Below are 13,778 nucleotides of genomic sequence, written 5' to 3'. Positions count from 1 at the left end.
AATACCAGACTACAACAGAGGTGAGCCATGTTAGCGTTTCTAGCTACCTAGCTCCATATGTTTTGATGTGTGTTCTTGTTATTATCTCAGAGAGTTCGTATAATTGAGAGTGATAATGAAGGGTACCCCTCGATTCTGTGTCCCCTCACGATGTGAAACGATGGGTTGAGATGTGCAGCAAAGATAAATAATAAGGTTTTGTGAGTGAATTTCGGTGCAGTCATCTGTTAGCATTTTTCGTTCATTGCTAATTCAGAGGCTCAGTGTTAGCATTGTGGGGGTTTTTTTGAAAAAAAAATTAAAATGATCAGTTAGATGAGTTTCTTTCCGTTACATGGATATAAAACATTCATAGTTTATTAAAAACATGCCCTCAGACACTGTTTCCTGCAAGATGTTGCAGGAGGCCCCCCGTACTGGGGTCTCTCGGGCTTAACAGGTAGACGGTTTTCAACAGACCCTATTTTTAAATTGCAGAATTACTTCTTAATATTATGTTTATGGGAAGAATGTTTTCAAAATAGGAAGGTAACAAAAAGAACAGGCAAACAACTGTATTTAGCACTTGAATTCAAAACTATTTAAATGTGCCTCTCATTTACAGACACACTGATGACAGTCTAACCATGTGTTACTTACTCAACAGAAGTCAGTAGGAGCCAGGGATTGAACCACATACCCAATCAAAGGAGGGCCTATGCCTACTGCTGAGCTGCAGGAGGAACAGGCTTATAGGATGAGGTTTTCACAACGACCCGTATTGTTTTCCTACTTGGGCAACAATCTGTGTAAGTCTACTCACAAATCCATTACCCCTTTTCATTTTATGAAACAACACTCTTATTTTGAAAGTAACTGAGCCCCTTTTTCGGGTTCGCTCTGGTTATGCCTGACTGATTGACACAGCCACAAACTGCTGTGGTGCTTATTATTTCTCCCTCTAGTCACATGCTTGTCGCCTCAGCTGCTCCAATCCATCTCCCAGGGAGGCTTTCAATGGTGAAACCCCCACTACCCCAACCCCCAACCGGGCTTCCATATTGCCTTCATGGTAGTGCCTGATGTGATCCAGTGAAAGTAATCTGTAGAATAGTTTTCAATAGGTTATAGGTCCATAAATGCAACCAATTTAGTGTTGGAAAAGGATGGCAGCCATGACACCTCTGACCAGGTGGCTATAATGATGCTAGTCGAAAAATATTATCAGACAATGTAGATGCAACCCCCCCCCCCCTTTTTCCATTCTGATTTCCTTTTGTGTGATTGCAAATAATCCAGTGATTATTGGTACTTTACTGTGTACATTTGAATTGTGAGAAGCTACATGCTGCTGTAATGTTTGGGGGACGCTGGAAACCAAAAACTGAAATTCTCACTCTTGAGGGGTTGCCCCCTCTTTGCCCCCTTATTGCCTCTTTTTCCCCCACTTTCCCTTTCACACAAATAAATACATGCAAAGTGAGATGACATGCTGGCTCTGGGCTGTAAGGAGGCGTATCATATAGAGTGGCAGCTGAGGATGTGAGACTAATCTGACAGGTGCAGGCTGAGAGAGTGACAGCATGGGAAGAGGAGGAGGGGTCTCTATACTCCACACAGGAACATTTAAGAGATTAACGGCTCTCATTTATCAGCAGACAGCTCAGGAAATATATCATCAATACCATCAATTTTCATATCATCTGTGTTATCAGCAGTGAGAGATCGATACACAATCACACAAGTAATCCCAGTAAAGAGATTAGGAAGAACACCTTGTGAGTAGAGGTAAAAAATGTTACTGAATTTGAAGAAAGTGGACCTTTTGTGACTTTGAAACCATTCAAGATTTGGGGGAATGAGCTTTTTTCTTTCTTGCCGGTAAGATAAGTAGATTGATACTGTCCTCATTTCTGTTAAGGAAATATTTAGCTGGAGCCAGAAATCAGTTAGCTTAGCAAATAGACTGTAAGGAGAGGGAAACAGCTAGTTTGTTCAATCCAAAGGTTCACAAAATAAGCCTACCACCAGGTCTAAATGCCACTTATTAAAATGGTATACCCCTGTTGATTAATCCATACAAAAAACAGTAATTTGCATATATTGGCAGGGCACAGCAACTTGTGGTCTCTATCGGGTTGCCTGGCAGCCAGCTGAAACTCAAGATTTGACATCATTCAGTAGAAATCTGTAAATTAAACAAACCAGATGTAACATGTATTATTGAGCGCTAGAGGTGCTGGGTGGCCGTTTCCACTCTTCATGCTAAATTAAGCTGCTCTCCCGCACAAATGGGAGATTGGTGTCAATCTTCTCATCCAACTAAAAGAAAAAGCATATTTCCCAAATTGTCAAACTATTCCGTGCACATACAGTATATATCACAATCCTACTACTATTGATTTTTTTCTCAGTAGAGTTCAGATCTAATAATAATGACACTAGATCACAACTTTGTTGAAGTTTGATTACCAACACTGAACGATTACTTTCCTGGGTCCCTTTTAGCTTTACTTGATATATAATTGATGATTTCTGTGATTGTAATTAACGTGACTGTGTGTGATGAACTGTTATGTGGTTATGTGTCGTTAGTTTTATCTCTCTTGAAAAAGAGATCTTTGTCTCAATAAGACTTCCTTAAGAAATCACCAAGCATAACATTAGTGTCCCAACCTTAGCAGTTATTCAGCCTGTAAGCTGAAACATGTGGAAACATATGATGTGTGCTGAAACATGTCTTTGTTTTTTTAATTCAGTATTTCCATTTCAATATTACTTTGGAAAATATTATCCGTGTCTATCAAGCTCTGTGGTGGAGCAGAACACTTGTAACAGATCGCTTCACTGCACGTTTCCTGTCATGTCTATGTTGATATCATCAGATAAATGCAGCAAGAGGAGAACTCCTGCTTCAGTGTTTATAGAGCGTGACAAGTCACCTTTGTTTCAGTTTGATGATCATGTGTGGGGCTTGGTCTCTGACTCACATAGCGTTAAAGAGAAGACAGGCAGCAGACTAACTTTGGCTCTGCCTGGTTAGTAATGGTCTTTTAATGAGTAGAGCACATTCTCTTAAGGTGTCATGTGTCTACTACATAATACAACAACAGCGTCACAGCCACTCACTGTCTGTCATGTTTCCTTTGGTTTATGCACAACACACAGTATGATGTACTGTATGCAAAGACCATGTTTCTTTTTTAAACGTCTGTCTCCTTCCTTCAGTTTCGTTTCATGGTATTGTCTCTGTTTTTGTTCTTTCTTTTTTCTTATCCTTCACCCATTATAACCCCCTGTTCTGCCCGGAGTTTGCCTCATCCCATTAGGACCTCGCTGGGCTCGGACACAATGAAACACAGAAGTGACGGCAGAGTGGCCGCACAGGCTGCATCTGTTTCCAGTGACAGGCTTCAGGGTGAGAGCCTATGACCTCACAGGAAGTATTAACTATGACAGGATGCAGGTGTCCAGAATTAGCAGGAAGAGAGTCTAATTATAAAGAGCACTTAGTATCCAGACACTCATCCCATTTAAAGCTCACTGCAATGTATCTTACAGAGGTTGAGGATGTGAGGCATTTTGGAGAAAAGTATTTAGTGTATCAATATTGAGAAATACTAGTGGGCTGTGCTGACTTGGTCATTGAGGTATGGCAAGGTGTTTAGTGAGATAATCCTAACCTAATCTGTTCATAACGCTTCCTTTTGCCTATCACTGGCCACCCTAAATACTGAAAACCTGAGGTCATGACCTCTTGAAGTAACATAGCCCGGAAGGAGCGTAGATATCAAAGGTCATCTTAATGTGACCTTGTGAGGCCAATTTAAAATAACCTACATTTAGATTTGCATGCTCTATACGTGGAAGAAAAAGACAAATGCACAGAAGCACTCTTATCTATCCACTTCAAAGACCAACACATGGACCGTAGCACACTTGTTCTCATTCAGTGGGCGTTAGAGACCTCTCTGTCAGCTCCTCAGGTTTCTCAGTGGCTCTAAACAGGATTTAACCCCTGGGAGGTCAGAGTGAGGTCAGTGGAATAAAGGCAGCTCCAGGATTTACCTACCTACTCTGTCATCCAGTCACTGTGTCTGCGTGCTTAAAGTGACATATTGTTTTTTAAAGCCACACTCAAGGACAGAGGTGAATAGAGAATGACATTTTTTAAAGTTATGTCAAGGGAATGCTGAACTGTCCACCTCTTAAGTATTATGTTTGAATATCACAAAAACTATTACATGCATAATTGCCCTGCACACACACTCATGGTCTCCAGAGGATAACTTTTACTAACCTGAGTGATCCTCTGACTTTCCCTCTAAAATTATTTTCAGGATATTATCTCATATTTATTTTTAACATGATGTCAATCATTTTTCTTTAAATATCACAACACCCACCACTGCAAAAATAATATCTTTCCCATCAGCTTCGCTCTACTCTCTGCTTCTGCTGCCATCATGCTGTGTTGCCAGAAGGAGAGGGACAGATAATTCTCTCGATATGCCAACACAGCTGGGTTTATTCCAATGATATTCTAAATTAGCATTAGTGTTGGGTATATTTGTATTTCTTAGTAACGGTTTGTTTAAGTTAGACTAGATAAAAGCACACAACACCCTTCTTAACCCTATAACGGCAAGTGTATTAGAAGATGAACAATTGATGTTGTTTTGGATTTAAATTTCAATGCAAATGGCGTATTAAACATGCTGACATTAACATGTAGCGAGTAACGCCTCACAACTAATAAGAGGTGAACCTTTGTCCGTAGCTGAGTTATATAAAAGTCCACAGCCTGTCTCTCTCTTTCTCTTGCCGCCACTTCAGCCACATCCAGGCCCTAACCTCTCGAGGTCCTGCGTTACCTCCACCCTCCTGCACAATTACCCAACCAAGTGGAAGCTGCTCTGTCTGGCGGGGACTGAAGATGGGGTGGGTGGGGGGACTGCATCGGCCCTGTGTCAATGGAGCACTGAAAGGAGAAAAGATTGGGGATATGGATTTTGGGTGAAGAGGGGATTATTGGACAAGATCATAGACGTGCCTTCACAGATACTGGAGCGCTCATTACACACATCGCACGAGACTGTCACTCCGTCAATCTGCCTTCCACAATCAGACATACCGCTCACCCCCTGCGTGGAACCAGACACCACACAGACAGTTAATCCCCCCAGAAGTCTGCCATTTGATGTTACCCCGACATACACAGACACAAATAAGCATGTATTTGCTATGCATAAGCACTTACACACACACACACTCACACACAGGATGGGGAGGATTTGCAGTCACAGCAGGCAACAATTTTGAGGGGTTTTGGGGGGAGTAAAGGATTATTGATTAAATAGGACACTAGCCAGATGTACCCACATGCCAGACACATTGTGGTTAAATGTATCTATTTGCAGCAATCTGGTCCAGCAATAGTATCAATTGATTTGTGTGGAGTGAAAGGTTGTGCATTGAGTGCTTTCACTTTCCGCCTTTGGTAATGGCCTCGCTAATGTTTCTCTCCAGGGCTTTTTCATTCATGTCTAATACACTGTAAGTCCATCAATCCGTCCACACAATGACTTACTTCTTTGTCAACATCACAAATCCCAGTGGTCTGGCTCTGTCTCTGCTCTTCATCTATGAGCCATTCTCCATCTCTCAACTTTCTTAACCTGTCAAATATCTCTTCCTCAGCATTTACGACACATCCTTGACTCCCTATTTGTTGGTTGGATTTATCAAACGAATGCAGTTGCTCTTTGATATTTTAGTGACACGTTAAACTGATCCTGAAATCTGCTGAAGTTTACCACTCAGAGCACTAAGTGCTATCTTTCTCCCTGTGTGTTTTATGTGTGTCTGTGTATATATAAAGCATGAGCACATAAATGGAGCTGGAAGAACCAGACCAGGAAGGAAAGAGCTCCACTCAAATTAATCTCCGCTGGACGGCCCAGTAAAGGAGCAGATCCATTTTTGGGAGCAAGGAGCCATCTCCTAGGTGAGTACCATGGCAACAGCCAACGTGGGCCCCAGCTTTCAGGGGCTGGCCTTTTCAAACGCCCGATCAGAAGTGGCAGGCCAGGTTTTTTCGTTATGTGGCGTCTCTTACTCTCTCTCTCTCTCTCTTTTTTTCTCTTTCTCTCTCTCTCTCTCTCTCTCTCTAGCCCATTCTTCTGCCTCTCCTTTTCTCTCCCTGCATGACACGGTCCTGGCCTTGTTCACCAGGGAGTGTGTGAGAAGACTGCAGAGGGCGAGTGTCTGTGGGAAAATGTTGCCAGACAACACAGGGGTATGTGACAGGAACAGCAAGCTAAAATGGGACAACAAAGGCGAGTTAAGATAGATGGTAAGAGCTATATATGAACCAGATGTATGAACCCTATGGAAACAGCAGGTTTGGGGCCTTCATCTTGTTTGCACGAATGTTTGCAACATGTATAAACAGAAAAAGAGCCTTTGGATTTAACTGACTAAAAGATTTAAACAAAGTCATTCGGTTTGTCCATTCCTTTGAATTGATTGCCATGAAACGTAGGCATTCATGGTCCCCAGAGGAGGGATCAAACTGAGTGTCACAATGAAGTGGATATTTGTGTTTTGAGGGGAATGTCTCAACAATGGAATCTCATAGAAAATTGGTAACCATTCAAATTCACCTGAGAATAGTTTGTTACCATTCTGACATATTTTAAAAACTTCAATTTTTACAGCAAATAGCTATACAATCAATGATATTCCCATGAAGCTTAAATATGTTGTGCTTGGTGCTAATTAGCAAATATGCTGAACATTATGAATATGAAACCATTGGCAATAGTTCAAACAATGCTTTACATAACCTACCTTTTGAAGTTTCTAGGTTTCATTTCACTATTGCTGTTTTACTTAGTGTGACAGTTCACTCATTTTAGATTTTTAGATTTCACTGTTGTTGTTTTTTTTTAATCTTTTAGAGTCTGCTAATGTGTCCACATTGTTTTTGTGTTTACCATAAAAACCTCAAGAGGTTAAATAACTCATATAGCAGGTATTTGGAGCCCTATAACAATGACTTATGAAATCTAATGATATTCCCAAATGCTCAGATATGGACATCTTGAAGAAATGACAGACAGGTGTGTTGTTTGGGTTTTATTACATGTATAACATTCATAGAACAGTGATTACTTTGAGTGTTGCAAGGTGCATGTCAGTTGCTAAAAATAACATTACATAAAGATTAGTAGAAGGTATTTGCACATCACAAAACACATGCTGAATAATTCATTGCTTTTCTTGCTGCTTTAGACGATACAGAAGCTAGAGAAAGTGCTTCTCTGTTTATTTGACCAAGGCGCCACCTTGTGGATAAATGAGGACGTCAGCAGCGACACAGGGAAGCAATAGCCTAGATTTAGACGATATGGTTGCTTTAGTTTTTACTTTAAGAAGTATTTCATATTAAAAGACAAAACAAAGGTTGTTCTTCAAGCACTAAATTAAACAAGTCTGATTTCCTGTTTAAAGTATATAATCCCCTGCATTATAATATATTTTCATCACCAGTCACCTCCCTGTTTCCCTGACTACGCTACCTAGTTTGAACCCATGATCTTCCGCAGCCAGCCTTGGTGACGCGACACTTTCTGGAAGATGAAGCCTTGGTTGCAGTCGGCCCCTGGCGGCAGGCTGACCACCCCAGTGAGGAAGAACACGTCCCTATAGAGGGTGAGCAGGGGGCTGCCGGAGCTCATGGTGCAGTCAGCATTGGCCTGGGCAGTGGTGCAGCCCAGTTTATTGGTCATCATTTGGGGGTACGTCTCCAGACACTTAGGCAGTCTGCCGTACGCCAGCTGGTTGAAGGTGAGCGGGCCCTGGAAGGCAGTTTCCTCTTTGGGTTCTTTCCAGCCGCTGACTATGGCCTGATACTCTCCCGCCAACAGGACATTCTCTGCAAAGTCTCTTTCTGGCAGACAGGCTGCAGTCACCTCCTTCTTAAAGGTGATGCGGCTTTGTAGCTCAATAACAGTCAGGTCATTTTCAGGGCGACCCTCCACATAGCGTGGGTGATGGTGAAGTTCTTTCAAATACAGGGTCTGCTCTCCAGATTCATAGGTGGTGCTTCGCTTGCCTGAGGAGGGGCAGGTAAGACATTAATGAGGATTATTATTGTTTGTCTTTTACGCAGTAGTAGTTCACCAGAAGCAGTAATAGTGGTAACTAAATGAGTCTACTCACCAACAACCACCTGGAAGGAGCTGTACTTTTTGGCACAATGAGCCGTAGTCAAGACCATGTTCTCCTTCAGAATGACTCCGCTGCAGAAACCTGCAGAATCTGGGCTGACCAGAAGAGCCTGCAAAAAACAAAACAGTGACGCACAACAATAAGCCCCTGGTCTATCGTGTGTGTGTGTGTGTGTGTGTGTGTGTGTGTGTGTGTGTGTGTGTGTGTGTGTGTGTGTGTGTGTGTGTGTGTGTGTGTGTGTGTGTGTGTGTGTGTGTGTGTGTGTGTGTGTGTGTGCGCGCGCGTGCGCGTGTGCGTGTGTACCTGCCACGGGCACTCTGTGGGACTACAGCTGAGTCCTTCAAAGTCGCTGCGAGTGTTGGCGGACAGTCTGCTATCCCAGAGGTTCAGATTGTTCACCTTACCACAGGGGAATTTGCCTGAAAGAGGAATGTGAGATAGTTATAACTACTTTCTTTTATTACACTATGTATCTAACAACTGAAGCCATATCCTTTTTTGCAGTCAAAAATAATGTTTCAAAAAAAGGTTTTATTGATTCACTATTATTCCCTTTTTTTTTACACTACAGAAAATTGCCTGACTTTAGTTTATATATATTATTCCTTTATTTGAGCTTCAGCACTATTTTATGTCTTAGGTTTTCATTTTTATTTTATGATTTTTTTTCTCACAAATACTTTATAAGTACACAATAATTGGAGAGAGTTTGTGATCTAAGATTTATATTGCCAACTACTGATACTGTCACTGGTGTGATTATGACAGTAAATAACGAGAAACGGAACACATATTTATACTCTAGTGGAAAATAAATGCATTTCAATTTCACTCGGACACTGGAGGAAGACATAACAAACGTACCTGCAGGGTCACACTTGTTCCTGTCACTGTTGAGCTTCCACCCGCGGGCGCAGGAGCACTCGTAGGACGTGTAGCCTGGTTTACAGAACTGGGAGCAGCCTTTGTTCTTCTCCAGGGTGCACACAGTCTGGTCTGCATCGTGGAAACAGAAGAGGAAGGTTGCAGCGCTCACACACTAACTGAAAAGAGAACTAGCTACGACGATCAGGCACAACATCCTCCTCACCGTTTTCGCAGTGGACTCCTGTGAAACCCGACTTGCAGACGCAGTCGTAGCCCCCCACGCTGTCCGAACACATGGCTCCATTCTTGCAGGGGTTCTCTGCACACTGGTCTCCATCTAAACACAAGACAACATGCCTATGAGAAGATGTAATGTACTGCTAATGACTGTGCGGTGAGGGAAAATCATTTGAACGCAGCACTTACCAATGTAGACAGCCCAGAAGATGTCCTGCAGGAGAGAATACGCATGATAAGTGCACAGTGGAAGCTACACAAAGCACTTACACAGTGCACTAGACTAAGGCAGACTTACATATAGACCAGGGATGTCCAAACTACGGCTCGGGGAGCATTTTGAATTGGCCCTCATCAAATTCAAAAGGTATAATGAAGTATGGCCCACAAATGAAATGTGTGCTTGTCTTATATTGTACTTCTTAAATATAAATGTAAACATATATTACACAGTAGTATTCATGTGTTAATAAGACCACTTTTCAATTACATTCAGTCAATTAAAGTTGGAAACATTTTCTAACAAATCTTAGTCGATAAAAGAAAAGCCCAATGACTTATTTCCATAACAAGCTTGAAAACTTCCTATTTCTCCTTATTATAATCAATCTGAGGCTTCTGTTTTAAGGGATGAGCTGCCAACACTCACAAGCATCATTTACCTACATTTGATTGATTTTCACTTATAACTGAACTTATGAGGCGATATACCTCTAGTGAGCGGCCCAGCCCTTCGTTTATTTTTCTGTATGTGGCCCTCGGTGAAAAAGGTTTGGACACCCCTGATATAGACAAAGCAAAGAGCAGACGCTGAGGTAGTTTGATGAGAAAGAAATGAGGAGGAAGTAAACAGCGAAGTCCTGAAACTCACCGTTCGGTACGAGTCCTGGAAGATCTTTCTGGCCTCCTCGTAGTTGCACACCTTCTCCATGCAAGCCTGCTCCAGGCTGGCGGGCTGATCCGGGCTGCCGCCGACGTTCCTCTTTTGACGGGAAATCATGGTGCTCGCCTGCTGCTTGTCCAAAAACACTGTAGGGAACAGTTATTGTCTCAGTTGGTTCCTCCAAACAGACCGAAATACACTTTGAGGATATGCCAGTAAAAGAGGCTGTGTAAAGCTGTGCAGGTTTTTCCGATTGTAAGAGAATCATAACTTGGTGTTTACGGTTTGTTTATTTATTTATTTGGTTTCTTATTTTATATTTTCTTGATGACGATTTACCTCTTTTATGTATTTGTTTATTTATCTGTTTATGTATTTGTTGTTTGATGTTTTTGTTTAGTTTGTTTGTTTTTCAATAACAAATATATATATATATGTTAATAATTTAGTTTTTGGGAGAAGGGGTGGGATTAAATAAGTGTAAACTTCTTCCCACCCCTTTTCGGATGTGTAATTAAGTAGATCATTTGTTTATATATCATTTAGAATCAGTCATATTTTTGTTTATCAATTTGACACTTCTTAAGTTTGTATAGTATAATAATTCTCATGTTTAATTTCAATATTATTATTATTTATTTTTTGTATTATTGTTTTACACATTCAAAATCAATCACATCAAATCAAGGGATCAAAGATAGGAGCATTGAAACATGGATGTTTTAGGCTATATAACCATTTGGCTGATTCCAAAACACAAACATGTGACAGCCTCTTTCTATTTCATAGCATTACAGAGTACACGTTTTTACCTTGGTGACCAGTTTTCTTGGTATCTGGAGCTTTCGATGGGCATCAAGTATATTTACATGTGTTTTTTTTTTTTAAATCTGCCATTAAGATGAAAGAGACAGAAAAAGAATCGAAATCTGTTAAGATTAATGAATTTCCTGCTTCCTGTTCAGAAATCATTTCCTGCTGGAGGGGATTTGGACCGTTGTGATATTAAACTAACCTAATAACCTATGAATCAAGAGAATCACCAGCAGATAAACTGATAAGATAATAACAAGTGGCTGTCCTAATGATTCAATAAACAAGACAATAATCATAGAAGAGATCAAACCTTTACTACTTAATAACATAATGTTATTGTATATGAAAACAGGGTAGCGATAAATACATTTAGAAATTGAAATTAGAAATCAATAGACTTAAACTAAAGCAAATACACAGCATCTCATCCAATGAGGCTCAAAGTTGTATTTGAAAAAGTCAGAAGCTGAGATAATGACATGTCATACACTCAGCATGCTGCCATCTTGACCTCCTTTTAATTCTTCACTTGTCTCTCCTCTCTCTAGAGCTCAGACTATAACGTTACGAAACTCTGCGACACATCTGGCTCCAGGTTGGCCCTCTCACCTGCGTGGGGGTCCTGAACGGCAGCCATGGCCCCCGCCAGCAGGCAGAGCAGAGCGGCAGATGTGGTCGAGGAGCGCATGATGTCGCTGAAGAGAGATCTGAGTCGAGTTGTCGGTGCTGCAGGGTCAACGTCTTCTTCTACAAACAAGAAACGAAAAGCACATGGTGATTAAAAGAGAATATAATAATTATGGTAATTATAGACTTAGAAATACCCAGGGTTCATTTAACTTTTACTGGAAGATGATGCCCACTACTCAGGCACTGGAATAATATTCACAAATATGCTCCAATCATTCATTAACAACATATTTTAATTTGATGACTGGGTTCATCAGCAAGGACAATAATACCAGAGCTAAATATATTTCAGTCAAATCAACTAATAATCATACAATGGAGGATACTTATAACCGATTCAAGATTTCATAAGGGATTTACATTATATAATGTTTAGGATCCCCTCAAATTTCACAGCTTTGCTTATTTATCAAGTTCATTTCTTATTTATTTTTTTTCACTTATATATCACAGTATATAGGCTAATGGTATGATTATCTATTAAGTGAATGTGTCTTGGTTTTGTAGAATGACGTTGTTCATAAAGCAACCAATACAAAAAAGATACATTGAAATTCAAACCCTAAGGAAATGTTGTTCTTGAGACTAAATCATATTATTATATAATGCATTGACGAATAATGAGTAATGCTAAGAAATGACCTCATGCTGTTTACATCCGTGATTGTGCATTTTTTTTATGCAGCACCATTATCACTTGAACTGCTGTCAAATTGATGGGCTTTATAGGCTATATTATTACACATTGTAAACAATAATATAAAAAAAGAACCTTTAGGAACCCTGTTTACATTTACGGCAGAGTGCGTTTATATCACGTTACACAGCCTGTGCTTGCTATCTGCGTAGCTGTCTGCCATTCTGATAGCATGTAGCTTGTGTGATGATGAACACAAAGAAGACTAGAAGATGTATCTCGCATCTCGTATGCTGCATTAACGGACAATGGTACTCTTTCTAGAAGCTGCTGAAATGTAACAAAAACATGCAAATATTTACATGACCGTCTCTGTTTTCAGGGCCCGTCCAACATGGGTCTGCGTAACGGTCCGAAACAACAACAATACCAACAACAGCAGCAGGGATACTCGGTACCTACAGCCAGACTGGATCAAAGTACCGGGGCTGTCTGGTTCCTCTCCGGTCCTGAAACACACCACACCCTCCTTAGAAGGATCGGTCCTATCGATCCAAAATAACAAATGATGACCAGATCCGAGCCTGCTTACTGGTTCAATGACCGTAGGGAGTGCAGTGACAAAGATGAGCCACCAGAGGGCGCTGTGAGACAGAGACGATTTTCACTGTACGGTAAGACAAATAAAAAATACTAATACTACTTCAAATAATAATGATAATAATAATAATAATAATAATAATAATAATAATAATAATAGTAATACAACTAATAACAATAATAATAATAATAATAATAATACAAATAATCATGGTCATAATAAGACGACTTTCACTGGTACAGTAAGTACAACAAATAATACAAAATAATATAAAAAGACTACTACTACTACAACTTATAATAATAATGATAAAAATAATCATAATCATGGTCATAATAATAAGAGTAAGAATCATTCAAAAATAAATGAATAATGACAATAATGGGAGGCTGTGGCTCAGTGGGGGTGTGCTGGACTTGGAATCTGGTGGTATCATGTTCGAGTCCCACTGCAGTCAGCATGTCGTTGTGTCCCTGGGCAAGACACTTCACCCCAAATTGCTCCACAGTAGCCTACTGAATGTATGTAATTCGCTTTGGATAAAAGTGTCTAACAAGTGACATGTATTGTAATAATAATCTCAGTGTTACAAAACATAAAATATCATTAAAAAACAATATCAACATTCATTGTTATGTTTTGTTTTTTAAAAAGTATGTTTTAATACACTAAATATGTATTTTAATATCACTATTATTAATGACAATATAATAATTATAACAAACTTTCTGTATTAGTTCTATACAACAGATGTAGCTCAAAATACTATACAAGAAAATACAATAATTCAAATGAAAAGTGATAAAAAAAAAACATCAAATCATTCAAGTAAA

The 13,778-nt window shown here is 40.1% G+C and overlaps 1 protein-coding gene across 2 annotated transcripts; it reads right to left on the bottom strand.

The window, feature by feature from the left end:
- Positions 1-7,104: 7,104 nt before the first annotated feature.
- Positions 7,105-12,928, bottom strand: proza (protein Z, vitamin K-dependent plasma glycoprotein a). Of its 2 annotated transcripts, none has more exons than XM_010773773.1 (9): positions 12,807-12,928; positions 11,627-11,764; positions 10,190-10,347; positions 9,508-9,532; positions 9,305-9,418; positions 9,079-9,210; positions 8,518-8,633; positions 8,206-8,323; positions 7,105-8,098 (listed from the first exon to the last, which is right to left on the bottom strand). In XM_010773773.1, exons 2-9 carry the CDS (start codon positions 11,703-11,705, stop codon positions 7,563-7,565), a joined length of 1,278 nt encoding a protein of 425 aa, XP_010772075.1. In that variant the 5' UTR covers positions 11,706-11,764; positions 12,807-12,928; the 3' UTR covers positions 7,105-7,562. The 2 variants fall into 2 exon arrangements, with proteins under 2 accessions (XP_010772075.1, XP_010772076.1); XM_010773774.1 differs by lacking the exon at positions 12,807-12,928 and adding an exon at positions 12,707-12,800.
- Positions 12,929-13,778: the final 850 nt, after the last annotated feature.

This window comes from Notothenia coriiceps, unplaced genomic scaffold (assembly GCF_000735185.1).
Source record: "Notothenia coriiceps isolate Sejong01 unplaced genomic scaffold, NC01 NC01_scaffold00012941, whole genome shotgun sequence".
Lineage (NCBI taxonomy): Eukaryota > Metazoa > Chordata > Actinopteri > Perciformes > Nototheniidae > Notothenia > Notothenia coriiceps.
This window is presented reverse-complemented; position numbering and strand designations above follow the sequence as displayed.